The sequence below is a fragment of the Pteronotus mesoamericanus genome, unplaced genomic scaffold, assembly GCF_021234165.1.
Source record: "Pteronotus mesoamericanus isolate MK-2021 breed Mesoamerican mustached bat unplaced genomic scaffold, CSHL_Meso_final contig_116, whole genome shotgun sequence".
NCBI lineage: Eukaryota > Metazoa > Chordata > Mammalia > Chiroptera > Mormoopidae > Pteronotus > Pteronotus mesoamericanus.
This window is the reverse complement of record NW_026555027.1, coordinates 1,826,619-1,843,411: the sequence shown is the minus strand read 5'-3', so window position 1 is coordinate 1,843,411 and position 16,793 is coordinate 1,826,619. Positions and strand designations below refer to the sequence as shown.

Here is a 16,793-nt window from a genome sequence, read left to right as displayed (position 1 = left end):
TGACTTCACCCGGTCCCTGTGCACGGAACTCGCTGCGCAACCCGGGCAGCGATCGCGGCTACCTCTGGGGGCCCCGCGGGTTTATCCTCTAAACTAGGAGTTGGCGAACGTTTTCTGTAAAGGGCAAGACCGTAAGTATTTTAGGCTGCAGGAGGAATAACGTGCCTGTGTGGAAATGAATTCAGACGCCAATGCATATAAATAAAGTTTTATTGGAACACAGGTCCCTTCATTCTCGAGGAGCTGGGGCCGCCTTTGAGCCCCGGGCGGAGTGGAGCGGTCCCGGCCGAAGCAGAACGCCTGCAACCCGTGTCCTCACGCCATCGAAGCAGCACTGGCCGCCCCGCTCTGCTGAAGCGGCGCAGCGGTGGGGGAGCGCACCTGCGCCCTGGGCAGCCGTGGCTTCGCCGGACGCGGGGACGTCCCGCCTGCACGTCTGTCAAATGAGGATGCTGGCAGCGTCTGCAGAGGCTGTGTGGGGAGGAAGGGGCCCAAATCATGCGGCCGGTAACGACGGCGCCCGAGGAGTGTGAACTGTGAGTGTGAAAGTGTGCAGGCCCGGCTGGAGCAAACGCAGGCGACGGCGACGTCCTCCTGCCTCGCTTGGCCTGAAATCGCTGTGAACACAGTGAAACGCCCCGTCCCAGCTTTCTGGCTGCACCGGGGGTAGATGAGGACAAAGGCTCCTTCACGGAAGGTACAGGTGAGGCGGAGCCGGGGCACCAGGCCCGCCGGCACCAGGCGCGTCGGCGCTCAGCAGAAGGCCCCCACGTTCCTTGGCAGCGACACGTCCAAACCGCTGTTCATCCAGATCTCCTGCAGGATCTGCTCCCGACGCTCGATCCTCTCGGCGAGCTCCGCCGCCTCGATGGACGTGTACGGCGGGTGCGGAGTCCTGCCAAAGCCCGACAGCTCCCCCGGGAAGTCCGAGCTGGAGGAGTCCTCCTCCTGGTCCGCGTCCTCGCTGTCCTCCCCGGCCTCGCCGCTGCGGGGCACCAGGCGCTCCCGCGCCAGCTGCAGCTCCCGCCAGTCCTTGGCGCACGGCACCCTGAGGACCAGGGCGCACAGTGCGAGGGCCAGGCCGACACAGACGCTGGACACGAACAGCAGGGCGGCTCTCTCAGGGTGGGCTGTGGGGGCGAAAGGACAGGTCAGCGGCCGGGGGTCAGCGGGGCACCCCCACCTCACCCGTCATAATGCCCCCCCGATTAAAAAATGGTGTGCAGCATGTAGAGTCAATACATATGCGTGTGTGATGGGACACACAGCGGGCGGTCCCCCCGAGGCCGGGCTCCGAGCCGCTGCGCCTTGGCGGTGCTACTTCCCACCAGCGACTTGACCGCTCCGGGACCTCAGTTTCCTCATCCGTAAAGTGGGCTACCAGCTCCCTCCTATCAGTCGTAAGGATCAAACGGATTAATTCCTGTAAAGCTATCAGAACACTCCGTGACACATGGTAGATGTTCAATAAACCGTTAGCTATTTGTAGTAGTGAACCGTGAAAAAGCAATTTATATGTAAAGTTTAAATATGAACATTAAGTATGGATATTAAGTAGATGTAAGCACAGCTTAATTTCTTCTAGATTAAAACGTCAATATAAGTAAAAGTTCCGGTAGTTTCTCCGACATCCAAGTGAACGTACAATAACAACAGAAATAGAAATAATGCTCATCTGCGCTACGTACCCTAGTCTGAATCCTCACGTCTGTTTGATCCTTACGTCAATCCCGCATGGACGGGACCCTTACTCTCCCCATTTCTCAGCTGCGCTCCCCTTGGGGTGCCAGCGCCCCCACTCTGGGAAGCAACGACCGAGCGACTCCCTCCTGGCGCAGGCCAGGAGCCGCCGGCGGTCCCTGGGAGGGGCACCAAGGTTCCCTCAGGCTTGCGGGCCCCCCCACCTGCGCTCCCACAGCTCCGCTCTGTGGCTGCGGCCTGCAAGCAGCCACAGGTGTCCTGCGTTCTAATCAAACGTCGTCGTGCGCTGGCCCGAGGATGTGGATTGCCACCTGGACGCACAGGCTGACGTGCGGCTGCGCCTGAAACCCACCTCGAGAGGGCTGGCCCCTCGGGGGGAGCCAGGCCTGGAGCTGAGGGCTGCCTGCGGCCGTGCGTCTGCGACCCCTTTGCTCCACTCCGCTGCAGGGACCCCGTTTTGCTCCCCACTGACGGTGAAGACTCTGTGCGCCACCCCGTCCTGCCCCCGGGGCCAGGCTGCAGCCTGAGCACCTGAGGGGGCTCCCCATCCTGTCCAGGCAGCGGATCCCGGGCCCGCGACCTGACAGGAAAGGTCTAAGTGGGACGCGGTATCTTCCCGAAACTCGAAACCTCCCCATTCGGCTTCCTCCACTTGCGGCCAAGCCTCAGCGGAGTCGCCGACTCAGATGCGTCCTTCGCTGCCGCGGCCCTGACCAGCGCCGGCTCCTCGCCCCTCACGGCACCGGAGCCTTGGCCCAAACGTGGCCTTGGCCGGGGGCGGCGGTGAGCTGCGCCTGCAGCGCCGTTCATAACAACGGGCTTTCCCTACACGTCCGGGTGTTTGGAAGATTTGGTCACACGGAGACACGGATCCTTTGTCAAAGAAGGAAGGGCCTTTCATTTCTGGGAGCGGTGGCACCTGGGACGTGGTTAAACACCACACAAAGTGACGCCGAGACCTGAGGCGCGGGGGCGGGGCCCCGGCCACGCCTGTGTCCAGCCTGGGCCTCCTCCTCCCCGGGAGGTAACCCCCCGAATCCTCGGTCATTACCGCCCTGCTTGCCCTTTAGTTCGTTGCCTCGCTGTCTGTCTCTCAGCCCTGGCTGGGGGCGGGTGTTTTCACTGAACGTTGCGTTGCCTTGTTCGCCTCCATAGTCTTGACCAGCGGTCCCCAACCCCCCGGCCGTGCATGGTTCCAGTCGTGGCCTGCGAGGGGCCGGGCGCACAGCCAGCGGGGAGCGGCAGGCGAGCAGGCAAAGCTTCGCAGCATCTCCGCCTGAGCTCTGCCTCCTGCCCCCCCCGCCCCGACCCCACCCCACCCCACCCCCGTCTGTGGAAAAGCTGTCTTCCATGAAACCGGTCCCTGGTGCCAAAAACGTTGGGGACCGCTGGTCTTGACCGCAGCGTGGCCGACTCACTCGCCCCCGCCGGGGGGCATCTGGGCTGGTGCCCAGTTCACGTTCAGCGGGCACTGCCGCTGTGCCCTGTGCCCTGTGCCCCTTCCGGTCAGTGCCCTGTGCACCTGAGCAAGCACTTCCCTTGCGCATGGACCTGGGAGGGAACTGGATGAGCTGTAAGGGGGGCAGATTTTAGGAAGCACGTCCCCAGGGGCTTCCAAAGCAGCTGTGATGCATGAGGGGCTGCGGCCGCTTGTCTCCCCGAGCGCCTGGCCCGGGCGGACCTGACCGTCCTTTCTGGTGACAGGGACAACATGGTATCTCCCTACGGTCTCAACCTGCGTCTCTCTGATCCCAGGTCCCCCTCCCTTCCGATGGCCGTCTTCCCTCTTCTCAAAACGCCGGCACATGTCATGTGCCCGCTCTTGTCTCGGTTGGGTCGCCTGTGCCTTTTCTCTCACGTGTAAAGAACGGTTCCGTGTCTGTGTTCCTGACAGCAGTCATTTGCGAGCATGCGCGTGGTGACTGCCTCCCGGCGAGCGGCTTGGCTCTATCAGAGGCGGCTCCTAGGCGGGAATTTCTCCGAAAAGCTGGGGTGATGGCACCCGTCGTCCGCACCCCGCGCCCCGCCTCGCCCTGCCCTGCTCTTTTTCCACCCCCCTTCCCTGCGGCGGCCAACGCGGGCTCTTTAAAACACACACTGGGCCGCCCGCCCCCCACTGCCTGCGTCCCGACCACGGCCTCGGAGGACATGCTGCGGCCTGCCCCGCCCACCCCCGGGGCCGCTCGAAGGCCGGCCCCGCCCCGCCCCGCCCTCTGCTCTCGCCCCACGCCTCGCAGGGGCTGGGGGCTTTGCGCCTCGGTGCTTCCGCAGGAGCCGGCCCTTCTGCCGGAAGGTTCTCCCTCCCTCCTCATCCAGCCCTTCGTGCCCCGCCCCCGTCTGGACCAGGCCCCCTTGTCTTGCAGCGTCACTGAATCGCGGAGCCTGTCGGTTCCTTCTGGCCCCACTGGATGCAGGTTTCCGGAGGGTGGGGCCGACCACCCTGTTCTTCGCCAGATACCCCGCCTGGGGCCCAGCAGGGCTCACACGGTGCCCGCGAGCGCGGTCAGCGGGGCCGAGAGCCAAGCATTCAGGGTGGGGGTGCCCTGTGGGAGGCACCCCGCAACATGAGTTGCTGGCCATCCTCTCCCCGTCTTCTCCTAGGAGGCGAGTGTCTGATCCCACGGGCAGGGGAGCTGCTCGCTCACTCAAGTGGCTCTTGGCTCAGGGACGCCCCCTGTGGAGTGGTCACCCTCCCAGCCGCATCTACGCCGCGCCCTCTGAGATCCAGCGATCAAGGACGGAGCCCTCGGGCAGCCCTGGCCAGCCGCCGGAACGAGGCTTTCTAGTCACCTGCGGCGATGCTCCCGCCGCCACAGAATCGCCGGACGTTAGAGGCGACCCTGTGGGTGGGCCGGCCCGGCGCTGCCCGCGGTCCAAAGCTGCCCCTTGGCCGGGGTCTGGGGCCCAGGCCCGGGCTCTCCCCACGGCGCCAACCTTCACGCCACAGGCACATGTCCTGGAAGCCAGCAGACCCCTGCTCCTCGCCCACATCCGGGAGGACACAGGTGTTGGTCTCCGGCGGCTGAGCGGTCTTCGCGCCCTGCCGTTGCAGGCGGCGTTTCCATTCCGCGGGCTCATCACAGGCTCAAGGCAGCGACGCCCGTGAGCCCCCGGGAACCTCGCGGCGGTGGCCGTGGCCTGGGAGGCCCTTTGCGCCTCGGATCCCAGGTCTGGAACCAACGCAAGCTCCAGCTCAAGTTTACCTGTGTCCGAATGAGCCTCCAGGGCCAGGGCGCAGGCCCCGCCTCCTGGGGCCCCACGGCCGCCTGCAGGGTGAGTGCCCAGGGCCCGGGCCCGACAGCTCTGGCTCACGTGACAGCAACCGCCTGTCACGGACCCACGATCAGGGACCGTGGGAACACGCCCGAGCCCACACCTCGGTGACGAGGCGGCGCTGGCGTCCGACCGCCTCCCTGACAGGACCCCGTGTGACCGACGTGGGAGTGCGCCGTGCCCTCGGGTTTCCGCGGGGTTGGTCTGGCACCCCGGGGCGCCGGCTCCTGTCGCGCAGGACTGTGGTGCCCGCCCCCGGGCGCGCCCTCCCCTGGCCCCAGGGACGCGGGCCCACACCCAGGATGACCTGCGACGGGCGAGAGGCCCAGGGAGCCCCTGTCACTGGCGGCCGACCCGGGCCGCCTCTCCGTCTCGGAGGTGAAGTTTTGGCGCGGCCGCGGCCTGCTGAGCAGGATGCACCTACACGCCCCTCAGGAAAACCGGGCAACCCATCGAGTCTGCACGTTTCTTTAAGATTAAATTCCTATAAATAGCAAAAAGAGCCAATAATAAGCCCGGCTCGCGACAGCGGGAGGGCCCGCCCCCTGCGTCTGTGAGCCGCTCGCCGTGCGGCCTCAGGGCCGGCGCTGTCCTGCCCGCTGGGGCGTGACCGTGACGCCGGTGACCAAGGCCGCCCTTGGAACGCCGACGTCTGGGGGAGAGGCGGGCGCTGCGGTCAGCCCTGTGGCCCAGGGGGTGCGGGGCGCGGACCGGGCCGCAGGCGGGTGGACGGTGGCTGGGTCGGCGAGGCCGAGGCGCGGGGTCTCCGTCCGCCCTGTTCCGGACGGGCTGGGCTGGTGCCCGAGAAGCCGAGCGCAGCCTCCCACCGGCTGACGCCGGGTCCTGGCCCCGCCAACGTCCCCGCTGTGGCCTCAGCAAGTGGCTCGACTCCTCCGGCCCTCAGCTTCCTTAGGGGCAGAAAAGGCATCAGAGTCTCCTTTCGGGCCCATCGCTATGGACGAATCGTGTCCCCCGATCCATGGGGTGATGCCTGACCCCCCAGCATGACTGTATCTGGAGGGAGAACCGTGGGGGGATGGGTGACTAAGGTTCAAGGAGGCGCTAAGGCGGGCCCCTGATCCACAAGGACCAGTGTCCTTCTGAGGGGAGACGCCCGAGAGCTCTGTGTCTCCCTGGGAGGACGCAGAGGGGGGCGGCCATCCAGAAGCCAGGAAGCGGCCCTTGTTCGTCCCCACCCCTGCCGGCACCCTGATCTTGGGCTTCCAGCCTCCGCAACGGGAAGGACAGACATTTCTGCCCCGTGAGGCCCCCAGTGTGAGGTTTCCTGCCCGGGCAGCCCCCGCGGGCCCGGCAGGCCCTCTCATCGCGTCTCCCCGGAATCGCCCTTCTCCGTTCGAAGGAGTTTCATGGCGACTTTGCTCCAAGGGCTGCCCAGGGGCTTTGAAAAAACAGGGAGGCTTCTGACAGTAAAAACCCCGGCATCTCTTAACGTTGGCAATTACTGGGGACACCAAGAAACTGGGGACGAGGGGGAGCGGGCAGGAAAGAGGCGTTCCTTGGAGGGAAGCACGGGGCCGGGCCGCTGCATCTGTCGCGAAAGCTCCGCGCGCCTTCCTTCTCCCCCGGGGTAGGCGCCCCTGAAACGGGCCGGCGCCGGAACCCCGGGCTGGAGACACTGCCGTGTGTTACACTGGCGTGTGCGTCACAGAAGGCCTCACGGGGTTTGGCTCCAGAGCGGAGTCTCCGCCGCAACCTGCAGAGCCGACGCTCCGCGCTCTGGCCGGGTGCACGCGCCTGCGCCCGGTGTGCCTGGCTCTGCCGATTAAAAAGGGCCGCATCCCATTGGTCCCCGAGGGGAGATTATCAAGGGAAACCTTGGCAACCAGGAGAAGTAACAGTGGTGACTCAGGAAGGGACTCTGTCTTCACAGAGCAGGACCTGTTTTGTTGACTAAGTGATCTTTTGGCTCAATTTCCTTCCAGCCGAGGGTGGAACTCACTAATCCCGGGCCCTGCCCACATGTGTGAGCTGGGAAATGCACCCCTCCGGTGCGGCCTTTTCAAAGCGGAAAACACCCGTGGAGCCTGACCCCTCCGTAGTGTGACTTTGGCTCTCTGCTACCTCCCTCGGTGGCTCTTCTGCTGGCAGCCGGGTTGGAGCTGTGCCCGCACTCAGGCCTCTGTGTCCCGGGAGCTCAGGAGACCAGTCGCCAGGTCAAATTCTAAGTCAGTTTTCCTGAGCTCTCAGAGCGCAGTAATCAAACCACATGTCCCCCCGATCCCCGATCCATCGACCTACCTCTGATGTAAGCGAAGGCGGCCAGAGAGCTGCTGACGATGACCGCGTCTTTCTTCGGGACTCTCGACTCGCTGGGGTCAACGTTCACACCTGGCGCATGAAAAAGGCAGGACCGGTTCACTGTGGGCGACCGGCCTGCCGCCCGGGTAAACAAAAGCCACAGAGATCAAACAAGGGCCGCGCCCGCAGGAGCACTTAGGAAGTCCCCGAATAACGGCCAGGCGGTGAAAGGGGTTTAGAAATTCTAAAACGTGCCAGTTCCAGCTCAGGTGCTGCTCATCCGCCCCCCTGCTGAAGGGAACGGGTTTATTTTCCGTCCCTCAGGCGATGGCATTCGTCACGCCTAGTGACGTCTTACTCATCTGCAGAGTGGCCGACCGCCCTGCTGAGCACAGCGAAGAGCCGCCTCGAGTCACGGAGGCGGCCGCGGTGGGTCCCTTTTTTTCTGGAAATGACAGAGACGTGCAGGGCAGCTCTGTTTCGGATGCCTGGTTAAACTCGGTGGTGGTTTGGGGGCTGCCGATGGGGCGGCCGTGCGGCGCGGGGACCTTGGGGACGTCAGGGAGGCCGAAGCCTCTGAGGGAGGACGGCGCAGAGCTGAGGCGGCGGCTGCGGGGGCCCCGGGGGTCTGCGGGCTCCCGGAGCGCGGCACGAGGCCGTGGGACGGGGACCGCAGTGACGCCGCAGCTCTGAGGCCACGTGTGGCCTCTGTTTCCTGTGCTTCCCCGCGTTTTCCCGGCACGCAGACTCCGTAGATTCAGGAGGAACGGACCCCGTATGGCTGATAAAGGTAACGCAGAACTACACCTTCACCGCCCAGAGCCCAGGATCTCAACAGGCGCTCAAGGGTTTCTCTCAGGGGCCCCACGGGTTGGAATTGCATTCTCGCTTTAACCGGGAGTCCCAGGCGTCCGCCCCGCGTGGGCAGAGCGCAGCGAGCACCGAAGGGGGAAGGCGGCCCAGCATCATGGTCACGCGGCGCAGGGGCCGCACAGAGAGTTCGTCACCCAGGTGCCGAACGTCCCCCCTTTCATCGTGGGGTCCCCGCTTTTATTTCTGTGCAGGTGGTTTTTTGATCTGATTTTCCAGGAAGTGAGAGGGGAATGGAGGGAGGGCTTATTTTAGGTGTAGTTTTAAAAACAAGGTGAAATGTTGGCCACCGCGCGCAGCCGCCCGCCGCCGCACCCCTGACCGCTCACTGGGCCCCGAGGGGGCCGGCCGGCCGCACGCCTCACCGTGGTCGCCGTGCTCCCGCTTCGAAGACGGTTTCGGGTCGGCGACGGCCGGGTCGATCGCTCTGAGTATGTTCTTGGGAACTAAAAACCAAAAAGGAACATTTCAAAGACTTTATCCATTTAGTGTATGATTTAAATGCGATGGGTATAGAGAAGATGAGAAAATCAGTTTGCACGTGGGCACGTTAACCGCTCTGCTTGTCTCACACACACGCCCCCCAGGGCCACCTGCGCGGTCATCAAATACCCCAGAAGGGGGTTTCGGCCGATCTTGCAGTGTTTAAAAAACAACCAGGAGCATAAATACACAAAATATGGAATGTCTACCCATTAGAACACAATTCACGCTGCAACATGGACGAACCTGAGAAAGAAGCACAAAGACCCGGTATTGCCTGTGTCCATTGCCATGGAAGTGCCAGAAACGGTCACGTGACAGAGCCAGAGGCCGTGTTGGGGTTCCCTAGGACCGGAAGGTGGGGGGATGGGGACCAGCCACCCAGGGGCACGAGGAGCTTTTGGGGGTCGTGGGCACGTTTTAAAATTGCAGTGTGGTCAGCCGCACAGCTCTGTGAGCGGATTAGAAACCAACCGACCGTTTCTGCTTAAATGGGCGGGCTTTAAGGTATATGCATTGCACTTTGAAGGTGCTGTTGACCCTGCACGTGAACTTCCCCGAAATGCAGTGACACGGGGCAGCTGGACAGAGCGGAGCCCACGCCGACCTCCTCCAGCCCCCCACACGCCTTCACCCGCTGCTCTCGGACCCCTTGCTTCTCCATTAGCCGGACGGGACTTCCGAGACCCACACGGGCCCGGCCCCCCAGGGCAAGGAAACGGGGACGCAGAGAGCCGGGCAGAGGGGGGCAGCCAGCGTTACAGGCCTCCCGGGAGGCAGGCGGGGGTTCCGCCCGAGACCCTGAGAAAGGACCACGCGGGTCCCGGCTCCCCGGCCAGGCAGCAGGACCGGGTCCTGGGCACCGGGCCCCACCCCCCGCCCCGCCTGCCTCCCGCTGGCAGCTCTGCCCTGCCCCATCTGCGCCCCTCCATTGCCCGCTCCCTGCCCCCACCTCCCGCAGACCGCCGCGCCCGCAGCCTTGGCCGCTCCCAGGGTTCCCTGCGCCCGTCAGACACGGCTTTGGCCAGGAGCAGTGGCGACAGACTGCCCTGGCTAGTTGCTGAATGTCTGTCTCTCTCCCCCAGCCGATAGCTCCATGGGAAAAGGAGCATGCCTTCTCTGTAACTGCTGAACCCATAGTTCCCTGCACAACCCTGCACACAGAACATGCCCCTGATGTGCTGAATGAGAGACTGGAGAAGAAGTTTGAACGGGGACACAGACCCTGAAACCCTTCTCTTCACTCAGAAAAGCCACCGCCCTGGGACCTGCCCTTGCCTCGTGCTTGGAGGCGCAGGAAATCTGCCTCCTCTGTGGGCTGACGCCCGCTCCTCCGCCAACGCGCGGCCGCGGGGGGGGGGGCGCCGCGAGGACAAGCGCGTGAGGGATCCCCGTGGCTCCTCGGGAACCTGAGCCAGGGCGGGCTCCCCGCTGCCCACAGCTGCCAGGCACAGAAAGACCCAGAACAGACATCTGGGTGCTGCGACGTGGAAGTCCGCCGATGCCGTCACTTCACTGCACCCATTTCAGCTTGGATATTGCTGAGGACGTTATGAGCTCAGGATAAAAAAAGGCTGGGGGCGCAGCGGGAAATTAGCAGGTCACGCAAAGGACTGAAATTCCAACGCGTGCTACCACGTGCCTGGGAAGGGTGCCAGGCACAAAGAACCACAGGCAGCACGACTCCGTCCGGCGTCCGGGACAGGCAGACTCACAGCGACAGGACTGGGCGGGGGGGGGGGCGGGGCGGGGGGCGGGGACCGGGAGGTGACTGCTCACGGGGGCGGGGCTTCCCCCTGTGCCCACCCTCAAACCAACACTTCATACACGTCACAGGCGAAGGGCCCCACCCCCGAATTACGCCTCGATAAAACGGGGACAAAACGCCTCGGGAAACGGGCAGGGAAGAGGCTCCGTGAGCACAGCCACCGTCCCGGCGTGTTCTGTCACCCTTTCCCTTCATGCTCATTAACAAACACAGCAGCCACAGCCCCCGGATCTGGATTGCAACCTGGAGACCCTCCTCAGCTCCGAGAACGGTGAACTGCCGGGTCCCGCGCAGGCAGTTTTGTAAAACAGGACTCTAACGGACCCGGCATTTCATCTGGTCATTTCAAGGCACAGAACACCAGTGTCGAGTAGCGTTTCATGGTTTCCGGTCTGCGCCGGCCCTGCCGGCCCAGCATCACGGTCACGCGGTGCAGGGGCCGCACGGAGAGTTCGTCACTCAGAGCCTTAGCGGGGCGGGAGGGACAACTGCGCTTCTGTGAACGCTCACGTCGCCCCCGCGGACGCCGGAGCCTCCCAAGGACCCAGGCGAGGGTCGCTGCGCTCAGGGACACCCGCGGACACCACTGCTTGCTGCTTCCCTACCCGCCCATCCACGGCCCATCTGTCGGCTACAAGAGCCTTGAAACCCACGTGGCCTGAAGGAGGTTCTGCTGCTGATCTGAGGTGAGCGCCATTAACGCAGCGGAGGGCAGAGAAGGGCCCTGGGGCATCGGGCGTGCCCACCGCTGGAGCGGAGGCGCTGGGCGGCGGCCACGTGGCCGCGGCGCGGCTGCGGCGCGTCCTTACCGCAGGCGTAGGTGACGGCGAGGCGCTGCCGCGCTCCCGGCGGGCAGGGGCTCCCGAAGTGGCGGCTGTTGACCAGGACCTCGCACCTCTGCCTCCCGTAGCACCTCTGGGACAGCACGTGCGCCGCCGCGTAGGACACGCAGTCTGAAAGGCAGGACAGGGTCGCGAGAATGGCGGGCGCTCCCTGCACCGCCCGTGCACCCCCCCGGCCCCCGCCGAGCTGCCTTCCGGAGGCCGGGCAGACGCACCGCCGGTCCCCGCACCTCCCGCGCCGCGCCCGAGGCCGCGCCCCGTCTCTGTAGCCAGTGAGAGCAGGACAGAGAGCAGCGGGCGCCGCCGGGTCCTGGCAGGGCCCTTGGGCTCTGCTGGCCGGTGGCAAGAGGGTCCACACAGACTGTTTACAAAGGTGCAGCCATGACGTGCGACACCTCAGAGGAGGAGCAGGGCCCCGGGGCTGGCGGAGGGGTGTGCCACCCCCGGGGCCCAAAGGAGCGCGGGCGTGGCTTCCAGGCCCCGGGGGTTGCCCCGGAGCTGGGGGCTGCAGCAGGCAGCGTGCCACGCTGAGCTGTGTTAGTAGCATCTCCCATCGGACCACAGGCGCTGGGCGGGCAAGGGCCGTGCGCCCTTCCGACCGCTGGCCCGGGCCGGTGCCCGGAGCCCTGGCGCCCGCGTAGCTCACAAGGCGGCCCCCCCGTGTCTCGCAGGGATGCCTTTCCCTGTGTTTCTGGGAGGCTCCTGGCAGGCACAGCCAGAGCTGGCCGTTCGCTCCAAGCCTGAATGAGAGTCCTGAATTAAGCTCCCGGAAGACCCTCTGCCTGTGGCCCGGGGCGTGACCTCGGGCCCTCGTGACCCGGGCTGACGCGTGGGCTGGGGTGACGGTTACACGAAGCGCTGCGTTTAGCGTGTCCCGCGCCGGCCCCCGATGGATCCTCGTCGGCACCAGGCCACCTCGCAGGAGAGGGCGGGTGGTTGTTAGGCCTCGGGCAACGTGCGAGTTCAGTGCCCTCCTTGGACATGGCTTCGCATGATCAGAATTAAGTATTAAAACCCCACACCTGGATCGGTCGCGGGGGGGGGGGGGGGGTTTGACGGGAGAATTGCCCAGGTGGGTAGCGAAGGCTCATTTGGGCCGATGGAAGAAAGCGCTTTTTTCCCTGTCAATTTTAAGAGACTTCCCAGGTTTTGTTAGTTTGCATCGCTCTGACATAAAGGAGCACAAAATAGATGTTCTTAAACCGTGAAATAAAATTCCTATCTGGATAGAAGGCAGTTTTTAATATGGGGGTCTCCGAGGCAATATTTTTAGGAATGTAAAATTTTGTAAATGTACTCATGTTCTATTTGTTCGTATAACTCAATTTGCCCCAAGAGCCACAAAAAGTTTACCTAGGAATAAAGATACATTCTTTGAACGTTCTTCCAGTTTATTTTTGTATTGCTCTGTGGGTGGGGGTACCTTGGCCGTCTTTGGCAGCCTCATTATTACCCAGGGCCTAAGCTTATCCGTTGAACAATCCCTTAAATCTCAAGGCAACTCAAAATGGGAGGAATGGTTTCTGTATAAACTACCTGCATTGGGAAGAAGTAACCATCTGAATTATAAAATTATTTGTAAAAGTCTGATGTTTTAAACCATAACTATGATTGTTCTTTTTGTTACAAAATAAGTACGTGTTTGTGGTTGAAAACATGAAAATCACAGGTAGGCCAAAACTAGGAAAAGAAAAATTCCCAGGAAATCCCACCGAGAAAAAAGTTACCCTTCAAAGAGCATCCTTCCGGTCGTGCCTCCAGGCGTGGCCTTCCCCCTCCAGGGGGCCCACACGTATGGCTTTGTATGCATGCTACTTTTCTCTGTTTATTAATACATCGGTGGGAACTCTAACATAAGCCCCATTTCAAAGCGCTGCCATCGCTTTCCCGTTTACGGCGGGACCAGCCCAGCTCTAGTTACAATACCCTGCTGACTCCCATGTTTCGGTTGTTATAAACAACGGCATGTAGGACGTCCTCAGAGAAGCACGGGCACGCAGCATGATGTCTTCCACAACAATTTTTGGCCATGGATCGCTTTGCCAAAGCCAAAACACGGAGGCTTTGGATCCACAATGCCACCCTGTCCCGCAGAAAAGTCCTACCAACTCCCCGCTTCCTGCTCCCACCCCGTCAGATGCCCCAGGAAGAGCCTCTTTCCCCACGCGGCCGCTTGCACCTGGCCACGCTCTCGCTCTCGAAGGCTAACAGAGGAAGAGGGACGAACGCGCCCCACTGAACAGACCCGGGCCCCGCGGCCCGGCAGGTCCGTGGCCAGCGCCATCTTCAGGGGCACGCGGGCCGTCTCGTGACCCTGGGAGCAGATGCCTTTGTCCAGGTGACAGCGTGTTGTCAGGAAGGGGCCACGGTCGCTGAGGACTGGCCGGGTCTGGCCCGGGTCTGACCGTCCCCGCTGACACTGACCTCTGACCGTGTGTAGGATTTACATAGGGCGCCTGGCACAAACAACGCCCCCTTTTTAATTACAAAATCATAAGCATGTCCTTCTGTGACATAACACTGTCACACTCAAGCACACCCTAGGACATTTGAGGGGAAATATTCAAATTACAACTATAAACCATCTCACCCACCTTATTGCCCCACCAACCACACGCAGCGGGCCTTCCTTCCGCCGGACCCTGTGCACGTTCAAGCACTTGTTTCCCTCCCGGCTGGATTTTCTCACCCTCTCTTCCCGGCCTACTGCCTTCCACCCCAATGCATGTGATAACAAGATGTTCAACCATTTGATTCTCATTTTTTTGGCTACTGTTTCACATTGAAACTGAAGTTAATGGCTCTTCAGAACCTGTGTTTATTTAGGTAATTAGGCCGGCTGCTCCTCGGCGGCCGTTTTGGCAGCGGGCGGCCCCGGCACCTTGATCTTCGCGGGAAAGCCCGGGCCTGCCCACGCTTGGCCCCCGGGCGGCCTTCGCCCCACCTCGGGCCCACAGGGCAACGTCCTCATTCCCTTGTTAAGGAAACACAGGATCCCAGGAGCCCGGCCAGAAGCGGGACGGCAGCAGGAAGGGGCGCGGCACCGTGGCGCCCAGTCAGGGGCCCCTTCTGACGCCTGCTCGCCAAAGGCCGCGCCAGGTCTGCGGGGAGGTTCGCACCCTCCCTTCAGGAGCCACTTTGCGGGCCCTCGTTTGGGGCCAATGATGGCCAGTCGCTCTTATGCCTTCCTCTGAGTTTCTCTTCTACCGGGGGCGCCTCAGTTCTCAGGGGCCTGGCTTGCTAGCTCTTCCAGAAATATCTCCGGGCCTGCGCCCTCACGGCGAGACACAAGGTCTGCCTTTGCCTGGACACGCAGTATCCCGGGTTGCTTCTTGGAGAAGGTGTCCCACTGGCTCAGCCTGGGTCTCATGCCTCCCCCTTTCCTGCCACGGCCGTGGGACCCCACCTTGGTGTGTGCCCGCTGGCGGCTGTGCAAGCGCTGCAGACATTTCTGTCCTCTGTCCTGCGGCAAGTCCACGGCGCCCGCAGCTGGCCCCTCAGAGTCCCCGCGCCCGGCCAGCGGGTGGCCCCGCCCCCCAGGTCCTCACCTGGCCTGCCTCGGGGTGTGCCTGTGTCTTCATCTCCCCATCTAATGAGGACACCAGTCGCAGTGGATTAGCGCCCCTGGGACATCATTCCAACTAAGCCGCCTCTTTAACGTCTCTCTCTTCCAATACAGTCACCTTCCGAGGCCTGGGGGCCAGGACTTCACGGTGTGCATTCCAGAGGGAAACGGTTCAGCCCACGACCGCCTTCAAGTTGGCCAAGGGCGGGGGGGGGGGTCCTCAGGAACCTCCCAAATTCTCACGGAGTCGCCTCCTCGCAGTGAATCAGCTGTCCTGCGACCCGCACACTCTGGCGGAAGGGACGGTGCGTGGCCTCCACGTGTTCTTCGGCATCACTTGCTTTGGGAGGAGCCAGCGGCCAGGTCCTGAGGACCCTCAAGAGACCCCCGTGGGGAGAACCGAGGCCCAGCCAGCAGCACCTCGCCACACACAAGGGGGCCACGCGCCTTCCGCGGACCCTGCACCGGCCAACATGGCAATAGTCACGGCAGCCGCGGCTCCAGCCGCCCCAGGGCCCAGCCGTCCCCCCAGGCGTGCCTCCGGGGGCCGCCACCCGGACTCTGAAGCCCGGGGGCCACGCCAGCCTGCAGCATCCACGCCAAAGGGAAAGCACCTGTGACCTTTCCGCGGCCCGGGTGACACCGACCCCTCAGCCCTGGGGCAACCGTCCCGCAAGGTCCTGCTTCCGGGCCAGGCCCCCCTTCCTCAGGGCCGGGGCCGAGATGTAGCGATGGCGGGAACCCAGAGCGGAGATCGCAGATGGGCAGCCCGGGGCCGGATGTGGCCTGGAGGCGTGTTTGGGTTGGCTCCCCCCATGTTTACAGAGTTGGAACATTTCATGTTGAGAGAAAACAGAAGTGGATTTCCAGCGTCTCCTGCGAGGCTGGGCGCTGTGACAACTCCAGGCCCGCATTCCGGGCGGCAGCCACCCGCCGCCGGAGCCCAGGGTGGCGCCTCGCTCCGGAGGGGCTGACCCCCTCGCGGGCCCCCATGCCTACCCGGCACCCGCAGGTGCTGGGACTCTGGGAGGTCACAGGGCAGAGACAGGCACCCTCTCTGCAGGGCTCGCCTCCTCCTGGAAGCTGAGCCACATGCATGAAGGTGACAATGTCCATGTTACGAAGACAGTCACGCAGGGGACAGCCTGCGAGGCTGCGGGCTGGAGCTGCCATGGTGGCAGGGAGCCCTGGGGAACCTCCCTGGGACCACATCTGAGTCGCTGCCCAAGTGACAAGACAGGCCAATAGAAGAGCGTGCACAAAGGCCCTGGGGTGTGGGAGAGGGTGGTCTACCGCAGACGGAGCGAGGAAAGGGGAGGGAGGCCAGGCCAGGCCACAGCTGCGGGACTGGGTTTATTTCCATCACAGAAGGCACAGCGGAGAAGTTTAAGCAAGGGGCGATGCGATCAGGTTTAACTTAAGATCTCACTGGCTGATAAGTGACGCGGTCACTGAGGGAGGGGAGGAAACTGGGGAGAGGGGAGGTCTGAGACAGGCCCGGGGCAGCCCGGGCGGCCCCGGGGAGAGATGCCCGGAGCGCGCTAGGAGCAAAGGGGCAGAGCCCGTGGGGCTTGCAGAGGGCGAGGACGGGCAGCCGGTGGGAGGCAGGGTCCAAAGAGTATGCTTTGTGAGGTGGGAGATATTTAAATGTGTTTACACACTAGAAAGGAGCAGATGGTTTTGTGGGGGCAAACCTGCCAGGTGCACTTTAAAACCTCCACGTGCAGTTACCCGGGCCAGGCAGTGAATGGTTTCCCCGCCTTCGGTTGGAGTGAGAAAGCGTACCAGCCCGCGGTTTGCATTCTCACACAGCGCGCCGTTTGGCCCTTTAGCTGACCTGAAGGCGGGACCAGAGCGCAGGCTTCAGTGCGGTAAAGCGGGGGCGAGGTGCACGGCACCCTCAAGGCCCTTCCCCGCTCCCTCTGAGCCTTTCCCGCCGCCCGCAGCCGGCCTGGGTGAACGGTGAGGAAGGGCTCGATGCCCAGCCAGGTGGCCTGGACTGTGAAGGGCGGGGCGGGTGTGGGGCCTGCAG

The 16,793-nt window shown here is 63.3% G+C and overlaps 1 protein-coding gene across 2 annotated transcripts in view; it reads right to left on the bottom strand.

Moving 5' to 3' along the window:
- Window positions 1–233: 233 nt before the first annotated feature.
- Window positions 234–16,793, bottom strand: part of EVA1C (eva-1 homolog C) — a 50,053-nt gene continuing 33,493 nt past the window's right edge. For both annotated transcript variants that reach the window (XM_054577855.1, XM_054577864.1), the window contains 4 exons: window positions 11,164–11,307; window positions 8,469–8,549; window positions 7,234–7,323; window positions 234–1,130 (listed from right to left, as the gene is read on the bottom strand). In XM_054577855.1, coding sequence (XP_054433830.1) covers window positions 754–1,130; window positions 7,234–7,323; window positions 8,469–8,549; window positions 11,164–11,307 — 692 coding nt within the window. In that variant the 3' untranslated portion in view covers window positions 234–753. The remainder of the gene's footprint in view (window positions 1,131–7,233; window positions 7,324–8,468; window positions 8,550–11,163; window positions 11,308–16,793) is intronic.